The 13865-nt window shown below is 34.8% G+C and overlaps 1 protein-coding gene across 2 annotated transcripts in view; it reads left to right on the top strand.

Moving 5' to 3' along the window:
* XRN1 (5'-3' exoribonuclease 1) overlaps positions 1–13865 on the top strand; it is a 101197-nt gene that overhangs the window by 35942 nt on the left and 51390 nt on the right. For both annotated transcript variants that reach the window (XM_060011367.1, XM_060011366.1), the window contains exons 19-23: positions 3196–3299; positions 5701–5832; positions 8541–8703; positions 9404–9517; positions 11845–11943. In XM_060011367.1, the coding sequence (XP_059867350.1) occupies positions 3196–3299; positions 5701–5832; positions 8541–8703; positions 9404–9517; positions 11845–11943 (612 nt within the window). The remainder of the gene's footprint in view (positions 1–3195; positions 3300–5700; positions 5833–8540; positions 8704–9403; positions 9518–11844; positions 11944–13865) is intronic.

Here is a 13865-nt window from a genome sequence, read left to right as displayed (position 1 = left end):
AATTATCAGTAATAGAATTTCAAGTTGGTGCTAGGACATTTAACTGGAGCCGCCCTTTCAGCCTTTCTCAACAGAGTTCCACAAGAGTTTTAAGCCCTCTTGCCCTAAGTCATCTGTTCGTTTATAATAGATTAATTTACCTTTTGTGCATTTAGAATGGTACTAGTTATGTACCATCCTTGGAAGAATTGGGGAAATACATAGTCAAATTGTTTTTTGTGTTCTGTGGTTCAGATGAAAAACTTCAGTCAAGAAAGGCAACTTATGGGCTTCCCTGGTGGGGCAGTGGTTGAGAGTCCGCCTGCCGATGCAGGGGACGCAGGTTCGTGCCCTGGTCCGGGAAGATCCCACATGCCGCGGAGCGGCTGGGCCCGTGAGCCATGGCCGCTGAGCGTCCGGAGCCTGTGCTCCGCAACGGGAGAGGCCACAAAAGTGAGAGGCCCGCGTACCGAAAAAAATAAATGAAAAAATAAATTTAATTAATTAATTAAAAAAGAAAGGCAACTTATACACAGTTGAATACCTGGAGCTAGAGCTTGTAAAGCAATAGGGATATGTAGGGCGTTGGCAAGGAAGTAATGGCTGGGGCCTCGGGGCTCATTTCCTTGAAGAAAGGGGATTCTCAGGGTTCAAGGCCCCAGCATGAGGAAGTACCCATGGGTGGAAAGGGTGGAAAAGGAACCAGTAAAAGTTACATAGTGTTCAGAGAAGAAAGAGAATAATTCCCATGTTTAGTAGTGTCACAGAAGCATGGAGTAGATGGTACATACAGTTCAAGAAGAGTGAAAACTAAAATAAGGTCTGTGAGTTTGTCCTTTGGGCATCATTACTGGACTTTGAGGATTCCATTCCCATAGGTTGTTGGAGGCAGAAGTCCAATTCCTAAGTACTAATCCGGGACTCGTTAGGTGGGAAGTCGAGGTAGCAAGTCTTAAGCCCTTGGTTAAGAAGTTTATCATTGAAAAGAGGGCTAGAAACATAACTGTAGGTAAAGAAGAGGCAGCTCATTTAGCAAATCCGTACAAAAGAAGAGAGGTAGAGCTCAAGAAGAAAGGAGGTCTTAAAGGCACTGTAGAGGGAAAGGATGTGAAGTGGATTGCCTCTAGGGCTTACGGGGAAAGGATTAATCTAGGAAAGAAGGGAAAAGGATAATTAAGGGAGCCTAGTTCTAATGTTGAAACTTGTTTTATTTATCAGAATAGTCATTCTTTTATATGTTCACTGTAAGAGATGTCTAAATATAGTAAATAAAATAAAAGGTTACCCCCAAAAGTCTAAAAATAGTCATCTCTATTTGTTAAAGAAGTATTTGCTAATAATGATTAAGCATAATGAAAAGAAAAAATGTGAATCAAAATTTATATTTCAACTTCAGTTTCTACCACAAAGTTGTTGTCTGACCAACAGTAATAATAATAATAATGTTTCCTTTTAAGAATTTGTACTTAAGGTATTATTTCATACAGAATATTTATACAGTTGTCCCTCAGTATCCATGGGACATTGGTTCCAGGACTCCCCACTGATACCAAAATCTGTGGATGCTCAAGTCTCTTATATAAAATGGTGTAATATTTGCATATGACCTACACACATCCTGCCTTATACTTTAGATCATCTCTTTTACTTATAATACTTAATACAATATAAATAATTGTAAATACAATGTAAATGCTATGTAAATAGTTGCCAGCATTTGTTGAAACTTTCTGGAGTTTTTTCTTTTTGTTTTTTTAAATATTCTCCATCAGTAGTTGGTTTAATCTGCAGATGTGGAACCCATGGATACAGAGGACCAACTGTGCAGTGTTTTATAGTTTAAAAAAGCTTTTGTGTATATTATTTTATCCTTAAATAAATATTGTGAGGTAGATGTTATAACTTCTTCTCATAAAAGAAAACTGAGACTCAGTGGGATTAAAGGATTTGCCTAAGAGTCCATAGCTGAAGAGAGGCAGAACCCAATTTTGGACCCATAGTTTCTAACTTGAAATAAGTCTAGTGTTCTATTTAATTATACCAACCACAAACTGAAATGAATTACATATTTTAGATTCTGTTTTATGCTATCTGATTATTTGATATGAAATAATAATAGCCCTTTTCTAGACATCTATGCTGTTCTTTTCACTTTTCTCAGTTTCCATGAGAAAAATAAGCTGATAATCATGAGAATAATAGAATCATAGAATTTTACAACTGGATGGAATTTTGTGAGGCAGCTAATCCAGCTCATTAATTTTACAAATTAAAAAACTTAAATGGAGATTGGGAAAGGGACATTCACTCAGCTAGTTAGCAGCAGAACTAAGAACCTAGGTTTCTTGCTGAACATTATTTCTACTAATGTTGGCTATTATTGTGAACAGTAATACTCACATTATAGGTCAGTGTTCTTCTGTTTGATTTTACTGAAACCTGTTTTCTCGCCAAGTAATTTCATTTAGGATTAAAATCAGTGGGCCATCCTTCACTAATAACTGCCAGTGCTGCTGAACAAATGAGGAGGCAAGCTTCCTAGTGTTGAGATGTTTATACTGCAGAAAATTACTTTTAAGTTGGTCATAGTTCCCTTCTAATAAGAAGAGATTGGCAGAGGGGAAGGTAAAGTTGGTAAACTTATACAGATTCATAATAAATTAAAGAATAAAGAAAGGCAGATAAGTAAAAACAACTGAAAAAAAAATTTTTTTTAAGAAGGAAGACTTCTCTGGTGGTCCAGTGGTTAAGACTCCACGCTTCCACTGCAGGGGGCTAGGGTTCAATCCCTGGTCAGGGAACTAAGATCCTGCATGCCGCATGACATGGCCAAAAAAAATTTTTAAATAAAAATAAATAAACTTAAAGGAAAGGGAAAAAATCTAAAAGAACAGGAATCCTGGAAAATGTACTAGAAAGACAGAGAGTAGTTGGCAATAAAGGCACAACTTAGAGAAGAGAAATTTTAAAAATTGAATTCAAGTGGATGGAATAATTAAGTGGGAATAAAGCTGAGAAGAGCAGTTACTAATAGGGAATAATTGGCCTGAGCCATCAAATAATATTTTATATCTGTTTTAATTATTAAGGCATGGTTTTTATAGATTTTAAGTACACTGTTATAAACACAAGCCAGTTTTAATTATTTAATTTTGTCTCTGTAAAATTCTCTCTTGGACCTAAAACATGAATGAACTTTTCTGTTTTTACTTTAAGAGTGTAGAAAATATAGCTTCATCAGTGCTTGGGAAGTCTCTCTTTGTTAATTGGCCTCATCTTGAAGAAGCTAGAGTTGTTGGTGTATCAGATGGAGAAACTAAGTAAGATTTTATTTATAATTTTTAAAGTTTATATGTGCTTTGCTATTTGTTGGCTTTTATTCATACATTTTAACTGATATAATATTTGTAAGATATTTACACTCTATAGTGAAAATGAAAGTCCTCTAATCATACCACTCCAGGTTCAACCACTATTGACAGTTTATTGTACATACCTTGAGATGCATATTTTTTATTAGTATTTTATTTTATTTTTTAAATTAAATTTTATTGGAGTATAGTTGCTTTATAATGTTGAGATGCATATATTATTTTTTCCCTTTTGCCTTCTTTTCCTTTCAATAGCTTGGAGGTTCTATATCCTAATTCTTTTCTACCAGTTATCATTATATAAATTAGCAAATATATTTCTTTCTGACAAGAATAAATAGCATATGTAACCTTACCTTTTCCATGCCTTTCCCAGGTTTCATTTAAATAATATATTAAAAAACACGTATCTTCTATTCTAAAAATAATTTCTTAACATTTTATTCAAGTTCACAATCATTTTATCAGTGATTATTTAGACAAGCTATTCTTTGTCATCTTTTACTTGGTCTGATATCTTGTTCTTTTGTTATTTTTCATGTCTAGAACTTTCTAAAGTAATTTTTTTTTCGGAGAAAATGTGAGGATGTTAATGTTTTCTGAGTTATTACATATCCAAAAGGTTTTTTTGGTTGTTTTTCTCATGCATAGGTTTAGAGTTAGAGGCCTAATCCTTTTTCCTTAGGTCTCTGCAAACGTATCTCAGTTGTGTTTTGTTGCGTAATTTTGTTGATGAGAAGTCAGTACCAGTATGAACTGGTATTGAACATTCTTTTTTAATCATCAAAATTCAGTTCCCCTGCCTTTTTGATGAAGTCCAGTTATCAGTTTTTAGTTTTATGGATCGTGCTTTTGGTCTAAGAACTCTTGACCTAGCCCTAGGTCCCAAAGAAGATTTTCTCCAAAAAGTTTTATAGTTTTACCTTCTCCTTTTACATTTAAATCCATGATCCATTTTGAATTAATTTTTATATAAGGTATGAGGTTTGGGTCAAGTTTCATATGTTTACCTATGAATATTGAATTAACTCGAGTACTATTTGTTGAAAAAACTCTCCTTCCTCCATTAGTTTGCTTTTACACCTATGTCAAAAATAAGTTGAGCATATTTGTATGGGTCTACTTGTGGGTTCTCTGTGTTGTTGCATTTGCCTCTATGTCTATTTTTATGCCTACACCACATTGTCTTGTTACTGTAGCTATGTAGTAAGTCTTAACCTTAGGTAGAGCGATTCCTTACTTTTTTTTTTTTTCAAAATTGTTTTAACTATTTTTGGTCCTTTGCCTTTCTATATATAGTTTAGAATAATTTTTTTTATATTTATAAAAATCTTTGAGAAATTTTGATAGGAATTGTACTAAACTTATAATTTGTGGAGATTTGACATCTTTACTATGTTGAGTCTTCTGATCCAAATGGATAAATGAAGCTCCATTTATCTCTCCATTTATTTTAATCTTTGATTTCTTTTATCACTATTTTGTTTCCTCAGCATACTGAACCTGTATATGTTTTGTTAGATTTACACCTACCTAAGTATTTAAAACTTTTTGGAGCAACTATAGATAGTATTATGTTTTCAATTTCAGTTTCCCCAGCCAGTATATAGAAATGTAATTGATTTCTGTATGTTGATTTTATATCCTAGGACCTGGCTAAACTTACTTCCCTGCCTTTTTTCTTAAAGTCCAAGCCAGTTATTTTTTAGAATTCTGAATTTACCTAGTTGTTTCCTCTTAGTGTCATTTAAGTTGGTCCTCCATCCCACATGTTTCCTGTGAAACTGGGAGTTAGGTATAGTGGCTTGATTAGAATCAAGTTAAACTTTTTTAGCAAAACTACTTTATTGGGGCTTCCCTGGTGGCGCAGTGCTTGAGAGTCCACCTGCCGATGCAGGGGACACGGGTTCGTGCCTCGGTCCGGGAAGATCCCACATGCCGCGGAGCGGCTAGGCCTGTGAGCCATGGCCGCTGAGCCTGCGCGTCCGGAGCCTGTGCTCCTCAACGGGAGAGGCCACAACAGTGAGAGGCCCGCGTACCTCAAAAAAAAAAAAAAAAAAAACTACTTTATTGAATTTGAGAGTATTAATTCTTTAAAATTTTATATTTTTATTATGTATTTAGTTTAATTTCTTATAGAGAAAGAATAATAATTTGTTTTAAATTTTGATTAAAATTTTTTACAAGTGTTTGTTCTGAAATTCATATTACAGTTTTTAAAAAGGAGGCTTTTTGTTTTTTGGGTTTTTGCCATTATACCATGTAGAAATCTTTTCACTTTGAAGACTCACACTACTAGAACTCTATATTAAACCACAAATTTGCGGGTAATATAATTTTAATTTTTAAGGTTTTACTTGGAAGAACCTGCAGGAACACAGAAGCTTTATTTGGGAAGAACTGCACCACCCTCTAAAGTGGTCCATCTTGGAGACAAAGAACAATCTAACTGGACAAAAGAAGTACAAGGAATTTCAGAATAGTGAGTGTCATAAATAGTATTTAATGTCATTGAACTAGAATGTGGTGGTCTAATGTACTTATTTTTTAACTTATTTTCCACTTAGTGTGATTACTCTGAATACTGACTGCATCTTCATTTTATGGTCTAAAAAAGTAATGAGTTCTAATTTAAAATAAAATCTGGTTAGCAGCAGTTAGAGCCTTGCCCAGTTTGTCACTAAAATACTTCATGATGTACAAAAAAAAAAGAAAAGACATAATCACTTACACTAGGAATACACAGTTCATAAGTTGCCTGAATTTGAGAGTTAATTTCACTAACCATAAGGCCATTGAATTTCTTGGCCACATGTAACTAATAAAAATAGGAGGGCATACTCTCCTTTGTTCTTCACCCTTCCCTCCTCCCTACTCCCCTCCTCCCTACACCCAAGTCCCTTATGCTCTGAATTCAGAAATGCAAGGTCTATACCAGCTAAGTAAAGAAGAAGCTAACCCTCCTTGGAATGCTAATTTTCAGGGTGCTTTGTGTCCCATGATCCCACCCTAACAGTACCTCTCCTTTTTCATCCAAACACTAGAATTCCCTAAACCAAAACAGAATAATAGAAACTGGCAGTGGCACGTGAAATGGTGTTATAAATGTATATCAGTCAGCCCTCCTGTTCATACTGTAGTAGCATCCATTGATAAATGGGAACTCAAGGAGACACCTCTTCTACAATTATAGGAGCTAATACAGGCCATAATATCCTTATTCAAAGATGATTAAACAGGAAATATGTAAAAAGACCATGAAAAGCTATCCAACATAAAAGGAGATGAACACAGCTGTCAGGGGGAGAAGAGCATTTTTGGCCTCCCAATAGTGTAAGTTAGATACCCCTGTCATAGCTCACATCATTCTGAATTTTCTTTTATCGCATATAAATAGAATCATAATAATAAATTTATGAATGTGGTTACTTTAAGACTCTTTTCATAGATAGTAGGCTCCATAAGGGTAGGGAACATATCTGATTTTTTCACCATAATTTTAATTTAGCTATATAAAATATATGTATATATAATAATGTTATTTAACTATATATAGTGTATATTATATAATACATATATTTTTGTATAAACACATATACGAAAATAAAATTATGATTTCTATAATGAGCTCAGTAGATGGTCTGAATAGTAATATGGGCATACTGAAAAGTGAATCAGTGGGCTAAAAGATCAAGCTAAGGAATTTCTTCAGCACATAGTACACAAAGAGATGAAAATAGTATAGTCAGAATTTCTGATATGTAGCTGAGAGGAGTTCTAGAAAGAGGAAATGGAAAGGAGACAAGAAAATATCCCTCAGGTGAAGAATGATTGCATCTTCATATCAGGAATCAGCACACTTTTTCTGTAAAGGCCAAATACTAAATACTTTAGGCTTTGTAGACTTTACAGTTTTTGTCACAACTTCTCAACTCTGTTGTTATATCACAAAAGCAGCCATAGATATTAAATAAATGATTGACTGTGTTCCAGTAAATTTTATTTATAAGAATAGGAGGCAGTCTGGATTTAGCCCGTTACCATAGTTTGCCAACCCCTACTTTAGACTGAAAAGGCTCACTGAATGCCCCTCCCTGTCAATCTCTATTTTCTCTTTCTGGATTTACCTATTCTGGATGTTTCATATAAATAGAGTCACATAATATGTGACCTTTTGTGTCTGGCTTCTTTTACTTAGCATGTTTAGGGGGTTCATACATATTGTAGTATATGTCAATACTTACTTCTTTTTATGGCCAAATATTTCATTGTATGGATATACCACCTTTTGTTCGTGCATTCATCTGTTGGACATATGGCTTCTTTCCACCTTTTTGCTATTGTGAATAGTGCTGTTATGAGCATAGGTCTATAAATATTTGTTTGATTACTTGTTTCCAGTTCTTTGGTTACATACTTAGGAGTGGAATTGCCAGGCTGTTTGGCAGTTCTCTGTTTAACTTTTTGAGGAACTGTGAAACTGTTTTCCACAGTGGCTGCACTGTTTTACATTCCCATCAGCAGTATACAAGTGTTCCAGTCTCTCCACATCCTTTCCAACACTTTTCTTTTTTTTTTTTTTTGGCTGCATTGGGTCTTTGTTGCTATATGTGGGCTTTCTCTAGTTGTGGCGAGTGGAGGCCACTCTTCATTGCAGTGCACGGGCTTCTCATTGTGGTGGCTTCTCTTGGTGCAGAGCACGGGCTCTAGGTGCACAGGCTTCAGTAGTTGTGGCACACGGGCTCAATAGTTGTGGCTCACGGGCTCTAGAGCGCAGGCTCAGTAGTTGTGGCACATGGGCTTAGTTGCTCCACAGCATGTGGGATCTTCCCAGACCAGGGCTTAAACCCGTGTCCCCAGCACTGGCAGGCTGATTCTTAACCACTGCGCCACCAGGGAAGTCCCACAGCGCTTCTTGTTTTCAGTTTTTTGTTATAGCCAGCCTAGTGGGTATGAAACACAGGAGTTTCTTACAACTCTATGAGTTCTTATTTAATCTTACAGACTTTGGGAAAGGTAGCCACAGGATAATGCAAAAAGTCTTAAGTTAGGTACTCAGAACTGCTAGCATATTTATTTAAAGTTTATTTAAGCATTTGATTATGAGTTGGTAGTTTGAATGATGATTATCATCTTAGAATATATGCACACTCATACACATCTATATTTATTTTTTATTTTTTCTTTGAGCTACCTGAGAAGAAAAGGAATAATAATAAATGAAACATCTGCAGTTGTATATGGTCAGTTACTCACAGGTCGTAAATACCAAGTAAATCAAAATGGTGAAGTCCGTCTAGAGAAACAGTGGTCAAAACAAGTTCTTCCATTTGTTTATCAAACTATTGTCCAAGTAAGTCTCCTTCAGGTCTCAATTCTATCTTAATGTACACTGTTGCACACTGTATAAAGAAAACACTATATCATATTAATATGCAGCAATATATAATAGATATTATTATTTAATGTAATTTGCAAAATACTGTAGTGTTTAAAAGGAGTATAACACGCTCAGACACTCATTCTGTGTATGGTTAGGAAACTTTTCTTTTGTATTTATTTATTATTCTCACAAAAAGTTTGCTTTAAATAAATTAGTAAATACAAAAAGCATTTGCTTTTGTGTTTGTGATCTTAGATGTTGTAAGGGGGCAAATTTTTTTAAATGCATGTAGTGATCATGTAATTTGGGGGAAGCAGTATAGCATAGTGATTAAGAGTACTGACTGAGTTGACTTCTTAGCCATATGACCTTGGGCAAGATCACCTTTCTGTGCTTTAGTTTCCTCATCTATAAAGTGGGGCTAGTAATGGTCTCTGCCACAGAGGGTTGTCTTCAGGATGAAATGAACTAATAAATATGTAAAGTACCTAGAAGAGTGTCTGGCATATAAGGAGATAATAAATTTTAGATTCTGGTATTGTTATGTAGAAAATCTTTACATTTGACATTTGTAGACAGCATAGTCATAATCCCATAGGAAAAAATCTTGATATGCAGTCTATAGAAATTTTGACTGTAACGATTCACTTTTATATTTCATTATACATAGGACATCCGAGCTTTTGACTCCCGTTTCTCCAATATTAAAACATTGGATGACTTGTTTCCTCCTAGAAGTATGGTCTTTATGCTGGGAACACCCTATTATGGATGCACTGGAGAAGTTAGTACCTGTTATTATTACTATTAAATTTCTTTATGGTTTCAAGTTAATACAGTTATTTAACTTCTCTTCATTTAGGCATAAAATAAAATGTAATACTGAAGGGGGAAAAAGAAAGAGTTCATTCATCTAATTTATAAACACAATATTTGGCTATATATCTTTAGTGTTGAGCACACTGAGATCAGGAGGTGGTGGAAGAAGAATTCAGATTCTAATCTCTTTTTTCATAGGTTTATTTATTGTAGTACGGATGAAGCAATTCTGAAATTATTTTCAATGTATTATTGGGTTGATGAATTGATAAATGTGTTGATGTTTTGGGGAACTCCAGCTCTCACATGGGAAAAGGTACTTGTAAGTATAGAACAGGAGAATGCAAGAAAGGACCTGTGGGAACAGATTAGAATTGGAGGTATTAATGTGAACTCATGATTGCTAAAATACTTTATACGTGTGTATGTGTATGTATATAGGCACATGTATATGGGTATATTTATGTATGTTTGTAGATAATATGAATGCATATGTGCCTATACGTACATATATTTTCTAGCCCTATTTGCTCATAAGGATTGGAAGCAAAGATACCCTGGTAGCATGTAACACTCTGATCTTGATCTCTAACACCATATCCCACAAAAAGGAACTGGCCTTCTCAGAGAAATGGCTGATTACAGGGCTGAGGCAGAATAAGTACACGATGAGCCTAGAACTACTAGTTATGCGGGAAAGCAAGGAAGTACTCACAAGAATGATGTGAGCATATGTGGTACACAGGTACCAGGTTGAAGAGGCTCCTACCGGCCAAATCTGGGACTGTTTAAGTACCAAAGTAATTGAGTACATATTGAATTATAAACCATCAGGGGCGGGGAATAGGAATGCATGATTCCATAGTGATAATAAATAGGTAAATAAATGGAGAAAGGAAAGACTTTTGCCTATATTATCATGTCAGGGATAATTGTGGAGGGAATGAGGGAGTTGGAAAACCATCATTTAACAAGCATAATGATTCAGATTGAATCAGGCAACAATCATCATTGGAAGCTAAATCTAAGGGGAATTTTTGATCAGGAGCAAGATATTTTCATGGTCTTAGAAAGTGTCTCCCCACAGATTGTTTATTTAGTTGCAAGGAAAACAAAAAACTATAACTGTACAGTAAAGAAATTGAGCAACATCTTGATTGTGTGATCAAAATTAAAAAATAGTGAGGAACAGATGAACATCATGTACCTCCAGATGGGGTACTCTACAAAGGACACATCCTCTGTGCACTATTCTGGCTGAGAATATGTAACATTAACCTAATCACGAGAAACACTAGACAAATCCCAAATGTAGAAATGTTTTTAAAAAGTCAGGGTAGGGGGCTTCCCTGGTGGCGCAGTGGTTGAGAGTCTGCTTGCCAATGCAGGGGACATGGGTTCGTGCCCCGGTCCGGGAGGATCCCACGTGCCGCGGAGCGGCTGGGCCCGTGAGCTATGGCCGCTGGGCCTGCGCGTCCGGAGCCTGTGCTCCTCAATGAGAGAGGCCACAACAGTGAGAGGCCCGCATATCGCAAAAAAAAAAAAAAAAAAGTCAGGGTAGAGAGGGAGGAATGAACTATATTCTTCAAAATGTCAGTGTATGAAAGACAAAGGCTCTGGATATATTAAAAGAGGCTAAAGAGATATGACAACTAAATGCAATATCCGATCCTAGCCTGATCCTGTAGTAGAGGGAGTAAAGAGTTTTCTATAAATATAGGTCACTTTTAGGTCAACTGACAAAACTGGTGTATGGACAGTGGATTAGATAAAAGTATTGTGTTGTAAATTTATGTATTTAATAACTGTACTGTGGTAATATAATAAAATATCCTCTTCTTAGGAAATATGCACCAAAATATTTAGGGATAATGGACATGATATATATAATATACCCTCAGAAAGTTTCAAAAAATAATTATGTGTATGTAAATACACACATAGAGCACAAATGTTAAATGGAGTTAAATGTCGATAATAGGTGAATCTGGGTAAATGTTCTTTGACTTGTTTTATTTTTGCAACTTTTTGGTAGTTTGAAGTTATTTGCAAATTAAAGTTAATTTTTTTTAAAAGGCTGGTTAACAACTGGTTAAAGCAAGGTACAATGACTCAAATTTATAAGCACATCCACTTACAAATTCGAAGAAAATGTCCACTATCTACTTTTATTGTGTTACTGTATTTCAGAAATACTAAACACTACTCAAATAAGTAGAAAAACAAGTAAATAAAATGTAGTGAAAGAGACTAAAACATACTGTGATTTTTTTTTTTTTTTTTCCCTCCAAGGTTCAGGATTCAGGGGATGTGATTACAGAAGGCAGGATTCGTGTGATTTTCAGTATTCCATGTGAACCCAATCTTGATGCTTTAATACAAAACCAGCATGTGAGTACTATAGTCCGTGTGATTTAATTTAGAATTGATTACCTTTAAAAATGTTAGAAAGATATTTTTGGTACCTCCTTTGAATTATTGCAAATATTTTATTTAACACTGATTAAATTCTCTCACAGTTGTATCTAGTATTAGTTAAAAATAAGTGGAATCTGTGCTCAAAACTTCATGCAAATCTTTGGGGGAAAAACTGCTGAGATCCCACTATTAATCTATAATGGTTGTTGTTAATGGTTGTTGGTAGTGTGGCTTGTGGGATCTTAGTTCCATGACCAAGGATTGAACCCAGGCCCTCAGGAGTGAGAGCCCGGAGTCCTAACCAGTGGACCGCCAGGGAATTCCCAGTGGCACATTGATTAGCATACCCTCTGGGAATAGACTTGGGTTTTTTTAAACCTTTCGTAATTAATCAAGGTCTGCATTTTTAGTTACAAGTAACAAATGACCTTCTTGCAAAGGTTATATGTCTCTACTCAGCTAAAGATGAACAGTCCCTAGAGAAAATTGGGAAACTGCACTTAAGTTCATGGCACCCTTTTATTTTTCTCTGTTAAAGTAAGGGGATAATCCCGATATCTATCATTTGTTTTTATTGATTGATTAGATAATTAACTTGACTGAAATTAATTCACATTCAGCCAGCCATTGCTACTTATATTTTATTTTTGCTAGTAGTAAAAATCTAAAACTTCATTTCCTGTGAAATGCGTTTAAGGCATTAGGCATCAGCATACCCGTGAGGAACCTTTATGGAAAGCAGAGAAGTCCCTAAAATCTTGCCATCAGGTCTCTTTTGGAGAAATAATTCAGAAGGCATAGTCAGGAAATCAGGAGAGTGGCCCTTTAGATGAAGAAGCTGGAACTCTGTTTGGGAGTCAGTGGAGGCAGAAGAACTTGTTGCTTCATCCCTGGCTTTTTTTAGATCTGACAGAGCCTGCCCAATTCTAAGGGTACAGTGTTGCTAGGCATGCCTTCTCCAGTATACTTTCTTTCTCTTTACATATTTTCTTTATCTTTTACTCAAGCCTTCTTTCTCTACTTTTTATTTTATAATTTCTAGGATATTTGTGGTGATTTAATTAACTTTAACTATACCATAATCCAATATTTTTCAAAAGGAGTACTAATTGTATTTTGAGCAGGACTACTGTGTATTAAATAGGACTGCCCTGTATATGGCAAGACAATTGGCATCTTGGTGCCTGGACACTAAGTGTTCTTAACCTGTGTCAATTATTGTAACTGAATATGCCTCAACACATTTTCAGATACTTATTAGAAAAGTGGTACTACCTGTGATAGAGAACTATTGCCTTAATTCTTCCTTTATATTCTGAAATTATTTCTATATCTGATAATATTTTTGATTGTGTTGCATTCTTTACTAGCATATTAATGTATTTTAATAGTGACTTTATGTACCAGGTGACTAAAAAAATTTATCCATTTAGGGGTCATTGTAGACATGATCATTAAAAAAATAATCGTGGAAAATAATTCCTTACCATTCTCTGTAAATTTTGCTTTGCTGATGATAAAAATCCTTACATTCCCATGAAATAAGAATATAAAATATTTGTATAATTTATTAAATATAGTATATTTATTATATTTATATATTCATTTACATGAACATAGTATATGAAATCCATATAAGATAAGTATGTATTATTATTATTACATGCATAATGTTAGGAGTATATGGTAGCTTACCATAGTTGGTACTGGATTTGTGAGTAATTTACTTCCTGGTTAAAAATTGTATGATCTGGTAATTTTTTTTTTAATTTGACTGTCTTCATAGTTTCTTCCCATAAGTACACAAATAAAGGTTACATTTCATTGACTGAATTATATTAACAATGTATTAATTATGAGCCTATTCATACTTATTTTCATATGATAAATGATTT

This window comes from Delphinus delphis, chromosome 4, assembly GCF_949987515.2.
Source record: "Delphinus delphis chromosome 4, mDelDel1.2, whole genome shotgun sequence".
Lineage (NCBI taxonomy): Eukaryota > Metazoa > Chordata > Mammalia > Artiodactyla > Delphinidae > Delphinus > Delphinus delphis.
The sequence above is the reverse complement of the archived record's forward strand: the minus strand, read 5'-3'. Positions and strand labels throughout refer to the sequence as shown.